This window comes from Callithrix jacchus, chromosome 15 (genome assembly GCF_049354715.1).
Source record: "Callithrix jacchus isolate 240 chromosome 15, calJac240_pri, whole genome shotgun sequence".
Lineage (NCBI taxonomy): Eukaryota > Metazoa > Chordata > Mammalia > Primates > Cebidae > Callithrix > Callithrix jacchus.
Window position 1 is genome coordinate 82,355,353 of NC_133516.1, and position 21,594 is coordinate 82,376,946.

General features: G+C 37.5%; 2 protein-coding genes across 5 annotated transcripts in view; one reads left to right on the top strand and one right to left on the bottom strand.

Annotated features, from left to right (window-relative positions):
- Positions 1-1,206: 1,206 nt before the first annotated feature.
- On the bottom strand, positions 1,207-7,209 carry NDUFB4 (NADH:ubiquinone oxidoreductase subunit B4). Its single transcript, XM_002758766.5, has 3 exons — positions 7,008-7,209; positions 2,276-2,419; positions 1,207-1,325 (listed from the first exon to the last, which is right to left on the bottom strand). The coding sequence occupies exons 1-3, from the start codon at positions 7,185-7,187 to the stop codon at positions 1,263-1,265; spliced, it is 387 nt and encodes a 128-aa protein (XP_002758812.1). The 5' UTR covers positions 7,188-7,209; the 3' UTR covers positions 1,207-1,262.
- Positions 7,210-7,303: 94 nt separating this feature from the next.
- FSTL1 (follistatin like 1) overlaps positions 7,304-21,594 on the top strand; it is a 164,574-nt gene continuing 150,283 nt past the window's right edge. For all 4 annotated transcript variants that reach the window (XM_078352062.1, XM_035274095.3, XM_078352063.1 and 1 more), the window contains exon 1: positions 7,304-7,361. The gene's annotated coding sequence lies outside the window, so the exon portion shown is untranslated. The remainder of the gene's footprint in view (positions 7,362-21,594) is intronic.

A 21,594-nucleotide genomic window follows, 5' to 3' on the forward strand; every position in this document is an offset into this window, starting at 1 on the left:
AAATTTCACTCCCAGAAATTTATCCTATGAGAAAAGTTAGGGACACACACAAAAATTCACTAGTAAGAGGGTTCATTACATTAATCATAACAGCAAAAAAACTGGAAAATGAGCTGGGCACAGTGGCTCACACCTATAATCTCAGCACTTTTGGATCACCCCTGAGTGGAATCACTTGGGTGGATCACCTGAGACCAGGAATTCAATACCAGCCTGATCAACATGGTGAAACCCCTTCTCTACTAAAAATACAAAAATTAGCTGGGCATGGTGGTGTGTGCCTGTAATCCCAGCTACTTGGGAGACTGAGGCAGGAGAATCACTAGAACCCAGGAGGCGACACAGTGAGACTGTCTCAAAAAAATAATAATAATAAAATTGAAAAATGAAACGTCCAACTATGGAAAACTAGCAGTTATTTAAAATGTTGCAGAAAAGTCACTGCATGGAAAGATATTCATGACAAATCATTGAGCCAAAAATTTACAAATTATTATGCACAGTGGATCTCATTTTGTTGAAAAAAATAAAAAATATAAGCATAGAGGAAAAAAAAGTTTTAGAAGGATATACAGTTGGCCTTCAATATCTGAGGGTTCCACATCTGTGAATTCGACCAATCATGGATTGAAATTAAATAAAGTCAATAGCCGGGCACGGTGGCTCACGAGGTCAAGAGATCGAGACCATCCTGGTCAACATGGTGAAACCCTGTCTCTACTAAAAATACAAAAATTAGCTGGGCATGGTGGCGTGCGCTTGTAGTCCCAGCTACTCGGGAGGCTGAGGCAGGAGAATTGCTTGAACCCAGGAGGCGGAGGTTGCGGTGAGCCGAGATCGCACCATTGCACTCCAGTCTGGGTAACAAGAGCGAAATTCCGTCTCAAAAAATAAATAAATAAAATCAATATAACAATAAAAAATTATAGAAATAAACATGATAGTATAACAACTATTTTCATAGAATTTACATTGTATTAGGTATTATAAGTAGAGATGATTTCAAGGAAGATGTGCATAAGTTATATGCAAATACTAAGCCATTTTACATAAGGGACTTGAGCATCTGAGGAGTTAGGTTACCACAGGCAGTTCCCAAACCAATCCTTTGTGGATTCCCAGCACTGGCTCCTTTTGCTTCTCTGTTGTTAGGGTTTTAAGTTTTTAACATTCAATTAAGATAATACTAAGAAAGATAAACTACTCTTAATGATTAATAGATGATTTATTTGGGGTAATACATGTAGTCATCATTGCCAGACTTAATATGAGAGACTAAATGTTCGATCCAATTTTCCTTCCTGGATAAGTTTTTCTTTCTTATCCTGTATAGACAGAAAAAAAGTACATTAAAAACAATACATTTGGCCAGTTGGATACATTAGATAAAAATAAATAAGTAAATAAAAAGGAAAAGAAAAACTGCATTCTGGCACAATCCATGGTACAACTGAAAAACAGGATGAAACACTCCAAACTTAATTGCAATCCCCATTGCCTAAAGCCCACGGAGTGCGTGAGGAAATAGTAATCTGAAGAACTGAAGAGACAGTAAAAAAAATGCTCCTATTCAAAAACATCTTACTCATATTTTAGTCATTAGAAATATATTACCCCACTAAAAAGCATACATTGAAAGCAAAATACAAACACTTTCTGAGAAAGTGTGGACTATCTTTCTGTTAAGTAGATTATTTACCAGATAATCCAAATACATGACCTCTAATGGGAAAGCAGATCAGCCAGTTAAAGACAAAGCTAGACGAGTGGGCTCCAGTCTAGATGGCATATCACAAGCCTGGGAGCTGCAGCTCGGGGTCTAGTGCCAAAAGTAGAATGGTTTGGTGCCAAAATCAGCTTGGCTTTTTCTACAGTCATACACCCAGGCCTCTGATGACAGCTATTTCCCACACAGGGAGCTTGTGCTTCTCCGTCCCTAGAGTATTAATAGGTTTTAACATTAATTCACAAAATGTGACCAACATAAATAGAATTTACGCTAACATGAAATGCACTAAATGATTTATGTATTCTGCTAATACTTAACCCAATAAATATCTTTTTAAAAAACAAACGAACTAAAAAAATAGACAAAGATAACTGAAAACTTTCTGTTTTAACTCTCGCTGGAAAAAAGAGAGGAAGGGAAAGCAGCATACAGCCCCAAGGTGGGAGGGGCACTGGTGGCAATCTTCATGAGAAAGAACTGCAGCTGGCCCCTAGCGAGGGAACCTATCACTCAAATAATAAATAAACATCTGGTATGAATACTTACCCTGTCAGTTTTGAGAATATAGTACCACAAGATGAGAGGCCCAAATCCAACCACAGCTCCCAGGAGTGAGTTTTTAGGAGTGGCTCTGCAGTTAGGATAGATGTTTGCTCTTGCATAGGCCCAACGAACCAAGGCAGGATTTACCTAAATAATGAAAACAAAAAGTTACAGAATTTAAGAAGGATCAATTGAGAAACAAAAGCACCAGACTTTTGTGAAGGAGCACAGATGCCTTTTGTTCTCTATAACAGTTAAGGGTGTGCCATGAATATTCCTAAACAGCTTCAGTAAAGACCTTTCATGTCTAGTGTTTTTTGAATTCTAATGATCTTGTTCAAATCCTTCAGAATGTAGAAGACTCATATCACCAATTAGCTTTCTGTTTATTTAAGAATCCTAATCTTTAAACTGTCAGATAAGCCACTTTTTCTCCTTTATCATTTTTACCTACTCTTCTCTGGACTGTTTTTAGCTTCATCGTCTAGTGTGAATGGACCATGCAATATTCCCAATGAAGAAAAACAGATTTCATATGCTCTATCATGCTTTGTATTTTGTTTCCAGGACCCTTTCTAATGCTATCCCCAAAATAGTCTTTCGAGGCAAAAATAAGCTCGGGGGTAGACTGGCTGAACTGTTAAGTTTTTTAAGCTGACTTGACTGATATTTTAAAAGCATTAATTCAGACATTTCACACTATTAAAAGTTTTGTAGAAAGCTCAAAATTGTTAAAATAATCAGACTGGTCTTGGTTAAGAAAATAATTGTCTACAACAATAAAAAGAAAAAAAAGAACAAATAAAAAACAAAATAATTGTCCATTTTAATATATTTATACTAGAGTAACTATCCATGAACAGCAAATCTACCCACAAACATATAATCAAATTTAATTAGCTAAATCCCCAAGTGATTTTTACAAAATTAGTCTCTCCAATTAACTACAGATAAAAATAAGCAAATAAAATCAGCTTTTAGACTTTAATGTATGACATGAATATTCAAGGTCCTAACCAAGAAGTCATGATTTGCAGGACTAAAATAATTTAACTAGGTCTTCCACCGTCATATTTCAAACTAAATTATAACTATTTTACCCTGAGATAATCAGCTGCAGGTCAGAAGTAAAAAAAAAACAAACAAAAAAACCTTATGATAGAAATGTTCCTGTTCCTTTCAATTGGACTGAAAGGGTATAAGCACTCACTACTAGATTCAAAGTCCCAAAATATCTTCGGCTGTTCTAGAAACTACTGACATTATCATACCACATTAAAGTGAAAGCACATGCAAGTGTTCTGCAGCATTACTTATACTGCCAACAAGAATGAAGAGGGTAAAGACACAAGATGTAGGTCCAAGGGGATGTTAAAGCTCAATACCTGAAAGGATTCATGCATCTATTCTTACATCCTTTATGCTATCAATGTGTTTGAATGACTATCCAATGGCAGACGTCTCAATCTGCTAGTTCTTTAAGCCCAATAATGTTATTAAGAGAGGTTCCAAAAGACACACCATGGGAGACAGTTTTCCTCCTTTGATATCACTAAAAGTCCAGTGGACTTTTGGCATCATCTGAAATGGTGAAAACTCCTGGAAATCATTTCTTCACTTGACTTCCAGGCCCACACCTGCTTGGATTTCCTGCTAACTCTATGGCCATTCTCTCTTCATCTCTTTGCTCTTTTCCTCCTCATCTCCCCAATCTCTTAAAATTGGACCTTGGTCTTGCTGGCCTTTCCTATCTACATTTACTCTCTGGACAATGCTGTCTAGTCAGATGACTTTACATATCTATCTAGCGGCTGATGATTCCCAAAATTTTACCTCCAGCCCTATACCTCTACCCTGAACTCCAGACTTAATATCCAACCACCTGCTCAACTCTGACATATGGTCTAACAGGCATCTAAAATGTCACATATCCCCCAAACCAATTTCCCAATAGTCTACTCCACCTGCTCCTCTTATCACATACCTGGTTCTTAGTAAAAGGTAACTTCATTCTTAAAATCGCTTGGTCAAAAACCTTAGAGTCATCCTTGACTATCCTCTTTCATACACCACATCCAATCTATCAGTGAACCTGGTTGGCTCTACTTTCAAAATACACCCAGAATCTATCATTTCTCATCACCTTCTGCCACCACCCTGGTAGCCACTATCAACTAAGAGATGGATTACTACAAAGCCTCCTACTCTCCCTGATCCTGTCCTTTCCCCCATAGTCAATTCTCAACTAAACAGCCAGAGAGAACTTGTTGTTAAGTCCAGATCATGAAACTCCCTATTCAGTAAAAGTCCTTACAATGACGTACAAGACCTGGCATGATCTCATCCCACTCTGCCCTCACCTTTCTCCACGTTAGCCACGATGGGCTTTCTAGTAATTTTTCAACTAACCTGATACTCTCCTGCCTAACAGCCCTTGCACTTGCCTTTCCCTTTGACTAGTACACTGCTTTCCCAGAGATCTAGCTCCCTAACTCCATTTCTTTCAGATGCCACTGTCAGAGGCTTTCCCTGGGCCTGTCTAAAATTGTAGCTGCTCACCTACCCTACTACATAAACACACTCTGAATCTCCCCTGCTTTATTTTTTTTCTTATCTGTTACCACTACCTAACATGTTAAATGATTTTAATTTTTTAACTTGTGTCTTGTCTCCCCCACTAGAAAGTTCTTTCTACAAGGACAGGAATTTTTGCCTGTTTTGATCTCCATTGTTACCTTAGTGTATCAAATAGGACCATAATAGACCCTGAGTAATTACCTACTGACTCAATCAATTATTCTTAAAGATTAGACAAGATGGCCAGGTGCAGTGGCTCCAGCTGTAATTTCAGCACTTTAGAGGCAGAGACAGGAGGATTGCTTGAGCTCAGGAGTTCAAGACTAGCCTGGGCAACATGCTGAAACTCCATCTCTACAAAAAATACAAAAAATTAACCGGACATGGTGGTGCACATCTGTGGTCCCAGGAACTTGGGAGGCTGAGGTAGGAGGACACTTGAGCCCAGGAAGCGGAGACTGCAGTGAGCTAAGATCGCACCACTGCACTCCAGCTTGGGTGACACAGTAAGATCCTGCCTCAGGAAAAAAAAAAATTAGGCAAGAGAATTTACATGTACTGATTGATAAATGATGGTGTCACCCACTCATTTAATCAACAAAACCAAAGAGACAGGTAGTATTACCTTTATTTAGACATGAGAAAACGAAACTACCCTGAGGCATAAAGATGGAAAATAGAAGATCTAGGTTTCACTTTCAGGTCTGACTGTGATGTTATTTTTTTTTTTAATACATCACACTACCTAACACATCAAACCCAATCATGTGAGTTTATAATAAATGTGTCTGCACCCTCTTCCCAAGTTAACAAGGTTCTGGCTGGAGACGGTACAGGCAACTAGTTAAAAGCAGATGCTGTGGGTTATACAAACCGGGGTTAGAATTTTGCTCTATCACCTGCTAAGGGGGTATCTCTGTATGACCTATTTGTCCTTCCCATGTTGTCTTCTCATCTGTAAAATGGGGACTGTGGTAGAGCCTAATTATCCAAATAGTTGTGATATGTAATAAAATAAAATAATACTCAAAAAGAGTTTAGCCTAATTATCCAAATAGTTGTGATATGTAATAAAATAAAATAATACTCAAAAAGAGTTTAGCCTAATTATCCAAATAGTTGTGATATGTAATAAAATAAAATAATACTCAAAAAGAGTTTAGCCTAATTATCCAAATAGTTGTGATATGTAATAAAATAAACTAATACTCAAAAAGAGTTTAGCCTAATTATCCAAATAGTTGTGATATGTAATAAAATAAAATGATACTCAAAAAGAGTTTAGCACAGTGCCTGGCACACTGTAACTCTCATTCAATCCTCATAACTTCCTAAAACACCAAAGCAACGTGTGGTAAAAGTCTTGTTTTGTTAACATCGTATTTAACCTACTCAGACAGCTCCTGTATAGAAAATTAATAAAAGCACACTTATTAACTCCCAGTTTGAGCATATATTATGTACTGAGAATGTTAAACTGACTATCTTATTTAACCTCATAATTCTATGAAGAATGCACATCTTTTCTATATGAAATCAAGAAACTATAATTCAGAGGAGTTAAAGTTGCCCAAGGTAATAGAGTTAGCCAATGAGTAGTGCCTTGGGGTCTGACTCCAAAGCCTAGAACTTCAAAAAGCTGCAGGGTCTTTAGAAGATACAGGTTGAAGGAATCACTGTATTCCCATCAGAAGAGAGCAGTATCCCAATGAGCTGTGAAATGAAAGGTAAACACCAGCGCTTTAATATTTTATATATATAAACATTTTCTGAACATGCCTTACGAATGAGGCACTGTGCTAGGCCAGTCACATGCTCTATCTCATCTAATCTTCACCGTCTTACAAACAATAAGCACTATATTACGCCCCTTTTGCCGATAAGCAGAGTGAATAACTTTCTCAAAGTCATGCAGGCGGGAATTAATCAAACCAGGATTCAAACCTAGCCAGGTCTGAGTCCAGAGCCGGTTCTCTCAAGGGCCAACCTCTGACAGGTCAAAGGGTAGTGAGTTGGCCTGTTCTCTGTGCCTGGAAGAGGACCTGTGTCTGATACTGATCGAAAGCGGTGGCCGCCCCGCTGCGTGGTCTCTCTCGGTCCCTCCCAGGACTCGGGCCCTATTCTCGCCGGGACGGCCCTCCCCGCAACCCCCACTCACGACGAGTCCTCGGCGGTTGGGGTCGTTGTACTGAAGCAGGTACTCTCGTTTCAGCCGGGCTCTAATGGCCAACCGCTCGACTTGCGCCCGCCGGCTTTCCAGAGATATGTCATATTCGGCTGGGTCGAGGGTCTGGGGCAGAGTGGCTAGGCGCGACGGTTTATACTTTGGGAACGACATCTTGGCGACCCAAGGCACAACCACGCCTGCGCGATTCGGAGTCCCTTTGACCTTCAGTTTCAGGAAGTGCGCTTGCGCGACAACAGAGGTAGGGGACGGCGTTAACAAAGAGCTCCGCCTCTTTCTCCTACCTTCCTGAACGTGCCGGCGCTCGCACAGTGATTTGCGCCTGCGGTGAGTGCTCTTCGCGCAGTACTCCCCGCCCCACCGCCGCTCCCCACCTACCCATCTGTCACCATGCTGATTCTTCCTAACAGCCTTCTCTCTTCTGACATAACCAGGGCCTATTATGTAAAGTTGAGCTGTGTGGGACAGGCTGTGGAGTCAGAAGTCCGGATTTTCAGTGTACGTCTATCCGTGCTGTATCACCTTGGATAAGTCACTTAACGTCTCTGAGTTTCCTTTTCCTTATCCTGAAGATAATGACTCTTGTTCTGTCCACCTAGCAAAGTTGTTGTGAGGATGAAATAAGCTAACAAATAGATGGCAAAGTGCTTTGCAAAACAGAATTCCCTACCCAAGAAGAAGAGAATAAGCTTTTCTGTACATTACCATGCTAGATTCATACATTAAGTGTAAGCTTATTTTTCACAGGTACGAAATAATAATTAATAGGAAAAATGATGTTATTAGAGAAATGTAGCCTGACTATAGAAGATCAGGAAGAAAATGAGGTGTTGAATAAGGCTCATGAGAAAACAATATCTTAGTTAAAATCCTGAAACCTCTTGCCTAAAATCCTTAGCGCTGTTCAGATGCAAAGAATGAAAAACATCCTTACAGGTATGAAAATACTTATAGGGGCATTGTATCTTATTGTAAACAACGATCTGGGGTGAAAACTGAAGTAATTGGAAATAAAACCTTCTCTATCCCTGCTGTCCTTCCCTCTCCCCCAATTACCAAGGAGAAAAAGCAACTTCAGGTTTCACGGTATGGTCTTCGAGTACCAATAAGATACTCCTCAGGGGAAAAATGTAAACAATATTTTCATAACTGGGGCAAAGAAAAATGGATCAAAAAAGAGCCCCAGCTTTCCTGAAACGTCTGGGGGCATGTAGGTATGTTGGGAAATGGTTGCTAGGCAGAAAAGGGACCTAGAAAGTGTTGGCATTTGAAATGATGAGGAGCAGCACTGCTGTCAAATATATTCAACATTTTAATACTGTTTTAAAATATTTATTAAGCACCCACTGCATGAAGCACACAGCACACTAGTCGGTGTTAAGTCAATCGTTTAGGCTCAGTGGGGGAAATCCAGACAAAATGGAAGATGGGTGTTTGTCTTCCAGGAGCTGACAATCAAGCAGTACAGAAAGAATAGGCAGAAATGATAATATTTGCAAAGTAGTCTAATGTCCAGATGAATATAGAGCAAAATGGACTCGTGAGAATGCAGGCTGAGGGAATGCAGAAAAAAATGAACACAAGATGAGTTATTCAGACTCAATTTTAAAGGAGAAAAAAAGTTCTGATGTGTTCAGAGGTATTCTGAAATGTTAAGAAAATAAGACAATATGAAGCAGAAGCAGATTATAAAATTCTAAAGACTACATAAAGTTTCAAAACCCTGTATAGATAAGACACTGATCTAGGAAGGAGAGCATGTAAAAAAATGAAAGGATAAAGAAATGAGTCCAGTGAGTACAAACTGATGCAGGGTAGGCAAGCCCCAAAGTGGGGCTTAGGCAGCCAGAATCCTTTGCCCAGGAAAAGCCTAGGCTTTGCCCAGGAAAGAATTCAAGGGCAACCCGGAGGTAGAAGAAAGCAACTTTATTGAAGAGGCCGTGTTACGGCTCTGGTGGTGTCACAACCGTGACTGCTCCTGTAGAGCAGGCTACCCCAGAGGCCGAAAGCACCAGCTCAGGCCAGCTTTGAGTCACGTTTATACTCACATTTATTCCCACTTTTAATAACATGCGGATTAAGAGGCAGTTTATGCAATCATTTCTAGGAGAAGGGTAGTAACTTTTGGCTCATCGGGTCACTGCCCTGGAAAGGGGCGGTAACTCCTGGGTGTTGCCATGGCAAAGATGAACTGACATACTGGTGGGCATATCTGATGGAAAGCGGCTTCCACCTCCTCCCTGTTTAGGCTAGTGCTCAATTTGGTGCGGTGCCGGAGTCCCGCTTCCTACCTCAAAACCAGCTGACAAGGTTAAAGAAGATTTCTTAAGGTTACTGTAAAGAGAGAAAGCTTTGGATGAGTTAAGTGGTTATCACTACACTTACCTGATTATCACGAGGACTGCTTATGATGAGTGTTAAAAATAGGGAGGTTAGCCGGATGTGGTAGCATATACCTGTAGTCCCAGCTACTGGAGAGACTGGGGCCGGAAGATCCCTGGATCCCAGGAGTTTAAGTCCAGCCTAGGCAACATAGTGAGACCGCACCTCCAAAAAAAGAAAGTCGAAGTAAGAATAATTAGTAAATTAAAATATGGAATTTCTTTTTAGCTCCTAGTTCGCGTTCTCCAAGTGGAGATTCAAAATTGGTATGGCAGAGGAACCCAAGAGTCTGTATTTTTTACAATTTCCAGTGGGGGGTGGCGGTATTAAAATATATTACATGTTTGTAAAACAGAGATGAATACGAAAGGTCTTTCTTTTCCAAAGATAATTGGTACCAGAAAAGGCCCTATTAGAGTGAATCCATTAAAGATAGAGACGTAAATGCCATAGTGAAAGAGTGAAAGAAAAAGATTTGAACTTTATATGGAAAAAAATTTAACCACAAATTAGGGAAATGAATTTATCTTATATTTAACGCATTAGGTTACAATTGCAAGTATGTACTAATTCTGATAACTCAAATGTTTTGGAGGAGGAACATAATTTTTTAAATGGCTCATTATCCATCACTGTGCATTTGATTTTTGCAGCAGGGTCATATTTGCAAAAGTTTTGGAGGCGTTTATCTATTTTTCCCAAGGTCCTCTCTTAATCCTTTGAAATCAGATTATTTCCTTTTGAAGTTTGATGTCAACATTGTTCTCATTGATTTTCTCTTTTTCGTTTGTTATCTGGTCCAACTCTGTGAGGTCCTCCTTTATTAATGACTTTACATGTGGATCTCGCAGTTTTCTAACATCGCTTTCAAGATCACGAAACTCCACATCTTTTGCAAGATTTGCACTTTTACTTTGCAATAGATTTCAGTTGTATTTGAGGGCTGGATATTTCCAAATGAATGACCAGGACTTTGATAGAAGTGGGTGTAGGCACTAAGGTTAAAAAGATTGGACAATTTAGGTGGGGAACAATTTCACAAGTTGTCATTTCATCAATGAATGTTTCCTGTTTTGAAGATTTTACTTCCTCAAGAAATCTCCTCACAGGATTTATCAGGCCATAGGTTACAAGGAACCTATGTGTTTGGCTGGAAGAAGGGGGATAATGTGGTGAAGTGAAGGAGTGCAAATGAAAAGGGGTGGTTGAGTTATGTGAATAGGGCAGGGTTTCCAGGAACAGAAGATGAAATGGTGGATATAGAAACTGTAAGAAAGGTAAATCAAAAAACCTCTGTATTATCTTGCTTTTTCCTCTATAGAACACAATATTACAAAAATCTTATCTGAATAGGTAAACAAAGTGTATGCAGCCAAAATATATAGGAAAAATATAGAGGTATATCAGAAAATTAACACAAATATTTTATTTCTTCTATATTTTTCATTTTGTGATGTTTATGTTTTAAAATTGTAATTTATTATGATTTTTTTTATTATGATTTAGATAAATTTTATCTAAAATTTATAATTTTAGATAATTTTTCTTAAAGAAGCCTCCTCCAAATTATATACAAATGAGGCCCCATCAAATCTGGATGTTCCTGTTAAGGTTTCAAGGAGGAGACACAGAGTGGTATGTGAATTAATTTAATTGGCAAGAAGATCCAGGAACATGAGGTAGCAAGGACAGTCATCTCTTCAGTTACATAGCCACCCTGGGACCTTGCCTCCCAATATTGAAATGAACAGCTGCCCTAAGGGAAAATAAGAACAATATTTTAGGGTTTTAAGGATCCTACCTGAGCTCAAGTAACCCACTTTCTGTTTGTTCACCTAGCACTTACTCTTCCTCCAAAAGAAGACATTACTGGGTCAGTTTGACACTTCAGTCTAGATTGCCCCAAAGCACCGTATGGGAGGTTGGCTTCATTGTATCCAACTCTTCTGTAGTTCTGTTAACTTGGGCACTGTCCTGATCATTCATGAATAAGTATACAACCGTTTTCACCCAATAGGTACATGTAAGTCACAGATGCTTATCATATTTAGAAAAGGCCCACCTAGGACTACTTTATTCCTAAGTAGTAATGTATCCAGCAGGAACTTAGAGACTACAAGGCCTGTCCATGACAAACCTATGTTGCTTTCTATAGGTTTTTACTATGGCCTTGTAATGTCTTGTTATTTCATGGAGCAAATCCCTCTGTTTAATTGTAGTTTAAAATTGTCTAAACTACATTTGTTCCTTTTCTCTTTCAGATGAATTTTAGAATTAAGTTATCAAGTCCCATGGAAAAAAATCCATTGAGATTTTTACTGGAATTACACTAAATTTATAGCTTGATTTGGGGAGAATAGACATCCTTGTAAATATTGTATCTTCCTATCCGCAATCATTAGTCAAGTCTCCTTTTATGCCCTTCAATCATGTTTTGTAACTTTCTCCATAAAAAATTCTTGCCTCTCTAAAACAGTAATTGCTGCTACATTATAGGTATTTATTGCTGCTGTTATTTTTCCTATAACATTTTCTAATTGGTTATTGCTGAGATATAGGAATATTATTGACTTCTGTATACTTAGAACCAGTAACCTTGTTGAAATTTTTATTAGTCCTATTAGCTTTTCTTTACAGTCTTTAGAATTCTTCCATGTAGTCAGTCTTAGCTCATGCAAACAGCAGTCTTGCCTTTTCTTTTCCAAGTCTTAAACTTATTTTCTCTCTCTCTCTCCTATTGCACTTGCTTGGACCTCTACTACAATGTTGCCTAATAGTGGAAACAGGGGGTCTCCTATCTTGTTTCCCAACTCTAATTGAAAATAATCTGATATTTTACCATCATATGTGATGCTTGCTATAAGTTTTGACAGAAACATTTATTGGGTTAAGAAAATTCCCTTATATTCCTTGCCAAGAGTTTTTTTTTATTATTATTTTTAATTTGTACTTTTCTTTTTAGTTTTTTGTTTTTTAAAAATCGTGAGTGAGTGTTTAGTTCATCAAATGCTATTTCAACATTTTAAAAATCTATTATCTGTTTTTTTTTCTATTAGTTTATTAGAAAGGCAGATAGCCTTGGTAAGTTGTTCTGATGTGCTGTTTTGCATTCTGGAATTAACCTATGTCATGGCCATGTTGTATGATTCTTAATATGCTGATGAATTATATTTGTTAGCATTTTACTTTGAATTTTGTCCTTTATGTTCATAGGTGAATTGACTCTAAGGGTTGTTTTTTTTTTAGTTTATTTTGTTCTTGTCTAGTTTTGTTATTATATTTACATGTATACGTTAGCTATACTTCCTTCTTTTTAATAGAGGTAGTATATTTACATGAAATGAGTTGGATAGATTTCTCTCTCTCTTTTTTTTTAACTCTCCAAAACAGTTTGTATAAGATAGGGACTATCTACTTGATGAAGGCTTGGTGAATTATTGTATAACTGTCTGGGTCTTCCATGTTTTTTTCAGGGGAGATTTTTGTCTACATCTTAACTTCTGTAATGGTTGTTGGTTTGTTCAGTTTTTCTCTTTCTTCTTGAATTAATTTTGATAACTTATATTTTCTCAAATATCTTATTTTAAATGTACTGCCATAGAGTTTCTAGTCTCATTCTATGATATTTTTTAAATCTCCACTGTCTTTATAATTATGTTCCCCCTTTTACTTCTAATGTTATTGCTTTTTCTTTCATCCACTCTGCTAGAGGGCTATCTACTTAGTCTTTTAATAGAACCCATTTTTTAAAAAGATTTTATTTTTTTAGAGCAGTTTTAGGTTCACAGCAAAATTAAGAAGAAGATACAGAGATTGTCCATATACTTACTACTTGTGCCCCCACATAGATAGCCTCCCCCATTATCAACATCCTCCACCAGAGTAGTACAATTGATGAACCAACATTGACATCATTGCAAAGTCCATAGTTTACATCGTGGTTCACTCTTGGTGTCACACATTCTATGTATTGGACAAACCTATAATGACATGTATCCAATGTTATGGTATTATACAGCATATTTTCCCTGCCCTCAAAATTCTCTGTGCTCTGTATATTCAACCCTCCCCTCACCTTCTCACCAATCCCTGGCAACCACTGATCTTTTTCTCTTTCCATAATTTTGCCTTTTCTAGAAGGCCAATAGTTGGAATCCTATGGTATCTACGTTTTTCAGATTGCCTTCTTTCACTTAGTAATATGCATTTAAGGTTCCTTCATATCTTTTCATGGGCTTGAGAACTCATTTCTTTTTAGGGCTGGGTAACATTCCATTGTCTTCATGTACCACAATTTATTGATCCATTCACCTACTGAAGGACATCTTAGTTCTTCTAAGTTTTGGTAATTATGAATAAAGCTACTATAAACATCCACATGCAGGTGTTAGTGTGGACATAAGCTTTCAACTCCTTTAGGTAAATACCAAGGAACGTAACTGGTGAATTCTATGGTAAGAGTATGTTTAGTTTTATAAGAAAGCACCAAACTGTCTTCCAAAGTGGCTGTACCATTTTGCATTCCCACAACTGATTAGTGAGCATTCCTGTTGCTTCACATTCTCTCCAATATTTGATGTTGTCAGTGTTCTTATTTTGATCATTCTAACAGATATATAGGGGTGGCTCATTGTTGTTTCAATTTGCATTTTCCTGATGATACATAACACAGTACATCTTTTCATGTGCTTATTTGTCATCTGTGTGTCTTCTTCGGTGAGGTGTCTGTTAAGGTCTTTGGCCCAGTATTTATTTATTGCATTTGCTTGGACTTCTACTACCATATGTTAGCTATTCTGGGTCTTTTACTGCTCCAGATAAATCTTAGAGTCAGATCATTGATATCCACAAAATAAATTGCTGGGACTTTGATTGGGATTCCATTTTTATTTAGTTAATCATTTCTAATCAATACTTTTCCCTCCCTTCTACTTTTCTTGCATTTACTCTAATGTCTTTCTTCTAGATTTTTAAATGGAATGCTTATCTCATTCATTTTTGTGTTTCTGTTTTATAATGCATGCATATTATTCTGTACATTTCATTTAGTTATGTCTCCACAAGTTTTTATTATTATTTTCATTGGCATAGGGTTCTGAGTATTTGATAGCTTCCTGTATGATTTTTTTCTTAAGTCACAAATTCTTTAGAAATGCATTTTTTACTTTCCAAAAAATGCTTTAACTTTTTATTGTTAATTTTTAATTGAATTGTATTATTGTCAGAGAAACTTGTGTGATATTACTTTGAAATTTGATGAGTCTCACTTTGAGACTGTATCTTTGTTTGTTCTGGTTTGGTTTGGCTTTTTTTTAAATATATATTTTATTGCATTTTAGGTTTTGGAGTACACGTGAAGATTGTTGCATAGGTACATATAAAAACAAGCCATTTTATGGAAATTTAACATACATCTAGAAAAATGTAAAAACTATACATATTCTGTTATTAGAAAATGAACATACCTTGTAATCATACATAGTCAGTTTATATAATAGTTCCATGTGAGCTTAAAAAGAATATATATTCTGGCCGGGGGTGGTGGCTCACGCCTGTAATCCAAGCACTTTGGAGGCCAAGGCGGGTGGATCACCTGAGGTTGGGAGTTCAAGACCAGCCTGACCAACATGGTCAAACCCCATCTTTAAAAAAATATATATATATATTTTATATTTATTGAGTGCAAGGTTAAATTAAGCTTGTTAATTGTGTGGTTTGAATCTCTAATATCTTTACTCATTTTGTCTATTTGATCTATAGAGGTGTATTATAATCTCCCAATGTCATTGTCTATTTGATCTATAGAGGTATATTATAATCTCCCAATGTCATTGTCTATTTGATCTATAGGGGTGTATTATAATCTCCCAATGTCATTGTCTATTTGATCTATAGAGGTATATTATAATCTCCCAATGTCATTGTCTATTTGATCTATAGGGGTGTATTATAATCTCCCAATGTCATTGTCTATTTGATCTATAGAGGTGTATTATAATCTCCCAATGTCATTGTGATTTGTTCATTTCTCCTTGAACAAAATTAGAGTATACAAGATGAATTGAAGGTGAAATGGAAGGATTTTGGTAGGAATGCATCTGTGAATTGTTTGTATATAAAGACAAAGTAACTTATACATAATGCTTTGCTCCCTCTATCCATTCAGTGTGCTGTATACAAACCAGCCAGAAAAAAAAAAAAAGCTGCCTAAAATATACAGTACACTTAGAAACACATCTGTCATGTAGACATATCCAAAAGCTTATGAATATTACATTTGCATTCCACTTCTTCAGAGACAGTCTTTTCATCCTAGTGTTAGCATATATCTGTTCTTATTGCTAAAGTCAGTTACATAAGCACATATTTGTACTTGAAAGGAATAATAAGCTTCCTACAAAGTGTAAGATGACATTTTCTTGCATGTTTTCAATTTAATATAAAAGAAAGTTAATCCTCTTATCTGAAGCTATGTCATGCTTTCTTATTTGTGATAAAAGATAGCCCTGCCATCCTCTTTTGCCTGGGGAGAGCAGCAGCCTCTTAGTTGATTTTCTTGTGTACATCTACTCTTGTCATACTCCCATTCCTTTTCCATACAGCAGCCAGAGTGACCTTCTTAAATATAAATGATCCTATCACCCCTAATTAAACCCTTACCTGACTTACAACACTCAGTGGTGCAGTGGTGGTCTGCTTCCTGTCTCTTCAGCGATGCTTGACTCCATGCTCCTCATCACTGTCTATTCTTCAGACACGCTGGCCTGTCTTGAGTTCCTTCTTTCCACAGGGCCTTTGCACTTACTCTGTGCTCTACCTTAAACACTACACTCTACATTCCTATTTGTCCTTCAGAACTCAATTCTATAGTCCCTTAACTAACCAACAAGGTCAACTCCCTCTATGAACTTTCATAGCAATATAGGCTTCCCCTTAATAGCATTAACTGCAATCCTAATTATGCATTTTTGAAATTATTTAGTTCATCTCTGCCCCCACCGCAATAAGAATGTAGGTTCTTTGAAGACCAGGACCACATCAGACTTGGATCCCCTGCATCTCGACACTAGTGCAGTGTTTGGTACAACATAGTAGTGGTGAATGAATGTGTGACTAGTTGCCTTTCTTCACCTCCAAGTAAGTCTGTTAACCAAATGTGCCTACACCCCTCTTGCTGCCTCTACTTTCATCCCACTCTCACCTCCAGAATGTACTCCATACCCACCACCCCTCAACCCATACACACATACACCACCCCCAGCACACACATAAACACACACACTCTCTCAAAATTCAAGTCTAACACATTGTCTAGTAATGTCGATTTTGATCAATGATTTATGTGGATACAGAGGAGGGGAGTTTTATCACAAAGCAAAATGCCCCTGTGATGTCTTTTTAATATCTTTTATTGCTTCCTACCAAGCTCTTATCTCTGTAGCAGTAAGAGCTCTTACTCCTCTTCTCCACTCCCAAAGTCTGTTCTGGGAGCCCCGCCAGCCAAGCAGCTTTCTCCTCCACCTGCCTCTCAAAGTTCACAGAGCTCCAAGTTCATACCCAGCAAAACAAAGCCCAGTCATAGGCCAGGCCATGACTCCCATGTCCTCCATTCATAGGGCCACTTGCATTTTTAGAAATTTGGATTGGAAAGTGTTCTTTTCTTCATATCTTCTTTTGCTTGATAATGCTATTCCCTCCATCAATGTCATCTTATACCCTCCCTGCTGCCTGTGGCTGACCGAAATCTTATGCCTATCAAGGTCTTATTCAAATGCCTCACTCTCTGGAAATCTTCCCATATGGCCCTCAAGTAGAGGTGATTTTTCTCTTCACTAAATTTGCATCCTATTTCTTTTATTCTAATTGGTATTACAGGGAATTTTGTACTTGTTTTTTTCTTCTTCTCCTTCAGAACAATTTCTGTTTCTTGCTCCACATGTCTCCAGAAGAAACTGGCCCAGGACTCAGGGTGCATGGCAGGCCCTAATGCTAGTTAGGTTATAAGGAAACTTTTTATATTTTTTTCCATATTGGTTAAAGTTTCTTTAAGGAAACTGCTGGATTTCATGTTTCTAAATGATAGATATTCAATATTTCAGTTTCAGAATCAGCTAAAAGAAACCACTAGCCCCTGCCAAGGAACTCAGTAGCTATTGTGGGTTAGTGTAGTATAGCTTTTGGTTTAATAGTCATAGAAAGATGTTCTCTCTCCAGGTAAAAGATATCATTGAAGTTTTTGCCTGGGTTGACTCTGGCTTACTAAGAATGCAGCAGGGATCTGGCCTCTGAAAGACTATTGTTTACAGAATCTAACTCTTGTGACTCATTAAATATACCAAGGATGGATAATTAAAAATATTGGCTTATGAATTTAACCTCCTGAGGTCTCCTATCTTTTGGTTTAAGCTTGTCCTCAGCAGAAGCAGGCTGATTTCCAGAAAATCAATTCAACGGAAGCCAGTGTGTGAATGACCACTTCTTGGAATGGCAAGGTGACCGAGGGCTAACCACAGCAAGCTAAACTGAAGGCTGTGGCATATACCAGATTTTGCTAGACCTATTGCTAGAGTGTATTCTGCCATCATTGAACATTGATCTTTAGGTGAACAGACTTCTCAGTGTTTCCTAATATTGATCAAGGAAAGGGGATGGAGACCCAGTGATGAGGTTTGCTTCATGTATATGTGGCTAACTGAGGGCAGCCAAGACATAACTTAGCATCACTTTCTCAGAGTTCCTACCAAATAATACTTAAATTCTGAACATGAAACCAGAAATATCTTTAACTTCTTTCATTTTTATAAGTATTACCCTGGATTAAACAAGGATAAAAAGTAAAATAAAGTTCTTTGGGGGTTTTAAAGCATTTTTTCCATTCCAAAAGTAATATATTTCATTATAGGAAAATTTTTAAATAGAATTAAAGATTAAAATATTTTGAAACCCATTTTTCTGCAGCCTAAGGACAATCACATAATATTTTTTGACATTTTTTTTATTCCAATCTTTTTTCCACAGAGAGGATGTTTTAGAAAATTGTAATCATCTTATATGTACTCTATATTTTGCTAAACAGTTTTCCATAATCTTTATTATGGATAATAATATCTGTAAATTATGGACATATAATACTCCAACAACAGGAAATACTTATAATTTATTTAATTATCTCCTTTACCTGACTTTAAGGTTGGTTTTCTTTTTTTTTTTTTGAGACAGAGTCTCGCTCTGTCGCCCAGGCTGGAGTGTTGTGATACGATCTCAGATCACTGCAACCTCTGCCTCCTGGATTCAAGCGACTCTCCTGCCTCAGCCTCTCAAGTAGCTGCGATTTGGAGTAAACAGACACGATGCTTTCCTGACAGTCCTCACTTAGTCTATGGACTCTTATCACCCTGTCATCCCTGTCCAAGGGGGCACGCTATTAATTTTTCTTGGTTTAAGCTTGTCATAGCAGAAGCAGGCTGATTCCCAGAAAATCAATTCTGCTGAAGCCAGTTTCTGAATGAAACTGGAATGGGAATTCCACTTCTTGGAAGGGGAAGGTAACCTAAAGCCAACCACAGCAAACTAGACTGAAGACTGTGGAATATACCAGACTTTGGAGTCAGATACATGGAATGTCAAACCTGGGCCCTTCTCCCAATGTCCCTGGAATTGATCACTCTATGGCTTATAGGCAGAAAACCTGACCTCTCCAGCCTCATTTCCTTCTTCTTGGAAATGGATGTCTAGACGGTGTTTTGGAGATAAAATGAGAGCATGCACATTAAGCCTCTGATGGGGACCATCATGGTAAGGCATGATGGAGGGTCATCAGATGCCTTCTTTTGCTCTGGAAAATGGGAGAATGAATCACGTGGTTGGCAAAAACATATGAAATTCTACATCTGAATCTTGTTTTCTTCTCTCATTTAAAATCCAGCTCCTCACAAGTCTATTTTTTGAAAGAACCAGCCTCCTTTTCTTCTAAATATTCTAAATATATAAAACCCAACTAAAGTTTCAAAACACACTGTTGTGGTTGTTCTTTCACAGGTGTTAAAGACAATTGGATAAGATATCCTGCCAAGAGCATTTTAAAAATACCAGGGTAACTTCTATTTTTTTTGTTATGGAAACTTCCTACACACAAAAGTAAAGGAAATGGTATAATGGACCCTCTGTATTCATTCCCAAGTTCTTACCATTTTAAATATTTTATCCATGTTGTCTTTTCTATCCCCCTATATATATCCTTCATTTTTCTTTTTGCTGGATTATTTGAAAGAAGTCCCTGACAGTGTTTTATTTTATCCATTAAATACTTTGACATGTATTTCTAACAGTTGAGATTTTTTTCTACATAACCACAATGTTATTATCACATGTAACAAAAGTATCAATAATCTCAGGAGCATTTTAAAAATAGCGTTCTGGAAAAAGCAAGCCAAAGGAGTGAGTAATATAGAATTTCAAGCTCTATGGTAAAAGGTTTGGGAAGATGCTTTTGGCAAAGGGGGCACTTTCATTTTTGCAAATGACATCACAGAGCCAGATGTCACTTTCTCCTACATATCCGAAATTGGATTTACTTTCTTACCCCTGAAATGTATTCCCTAGTTTAGTTTAAGGCATCAGTATCCACCCAGAAGCTTGAGCCAAAGACCCAGAGTTCTTATAGAATCTTTTCTTTCCCTCCTTTCTCTCTTACCCCTCCATTTAATCAGTTTTTTTAAATCATGATAACATTTAATAGGAGATCTACCTTCTTAACAAAATTTTAAGTGTACAATACATTATCATTGACTATAGGTACAAGGTTGTACAACAGCTTTCCAGAGCTTATTTATTTTGCTTGACTGAAACACAATGCTCATTGTTAGTGATTCCCCATTTCCTCTTCCTCCCAGCCCTGGCTACCACCATTCTATGATTCTATTAATTTAAATCATAGATACTTCATCTTAGATATTTCATGTAAGTGGAGTCATACAATATTAGCCTATTGGTGACTGGCTTATTTCACTTAATGTAATGTCCTCAAGGTTCATCTATATTGTTGCACATTGCCAAATTTCCTTTTTAAGGCTGAGTAGTATTCCATTGTATGTATGTACCACATTTTCTTTTTATCCATTCATCTGTTGATGGACATTTAAGTTGTTTTCACATCTCGGCTATTATGAATAATGCTGCAATGAACATGTGTATGCTAATATCATTTTGAGACCCTGATTTCAATTTTTTTGGATAAATATCCAGAAATGGGATTGCTGGATCATATGGTAGTTCTATTTTTAATTTTCTTAGGAAATTTCATACTGTTTTACATAGTGGCTGCACCATTTTGCATTCCTACCAACAGTGTATGAGGGTTCCAATTTCCTCCACATCCTCACCAGCACTTACTATATATATATATATATATATATAAAATGGCATCCTAGCAGGTATGAGGTGGTATTACATTGTGGTTTTGATTTGCATTTCTCTGATGATTAGTGATGTTGAACATTTTCATAGGCCTGTTGGCTGTTTGTATGTCTTCTTTAGAGAAATGTCTATTCAAGTCCTTAGCCTATTTTAAAAATTAAGTTAGTTTTTTATTACTATTGAATGTAGGAGTTTCTTATTTTAAAGTTCTAAATCTCAGAGTGAATATTTCTCATAGCAACACCCTATTTTTCATTCCTACTTCTGTTTCCTTTATCTAGTGCACATTATCCATCTCTGCACTGAGGTACTGAATGGTGGTTTTCTTTTCTTTTAGAGATGGTGTTTTTATCATGTTGGCCAGGTTGGTTTTCAACTCCTGGCCTCAAGTGACCCACCTACCCTAGCCTTCGAGAGTGCTGCAATTATAGGCATGAGCCCCCACACGGCTTCTGAATGGCCTTCATTTGAGGTTCTCTGGAAGTGAAACCTGAAACATGGATTCTACTATAAATAGATCATTTGAGAGGTGATCTCAGGAAACCCTGGGAGCTGATTTGGGGAGCAAGACAAGGAAATGAAAGAAGCCAGTAAAGTACATGCTATTAAGCACTGCAGAGCTCCATGCCACTGAGAAACTCCACTGGAGTTCTACCCCACTGAGAAACTCTAAGAAACAGGGTAGAATATGAATTAGAGTTATCCCAACAAACAGGCAAGGAAGCTAGGGTGTTTACCCATCAACTCTCCCATTCATTATTGT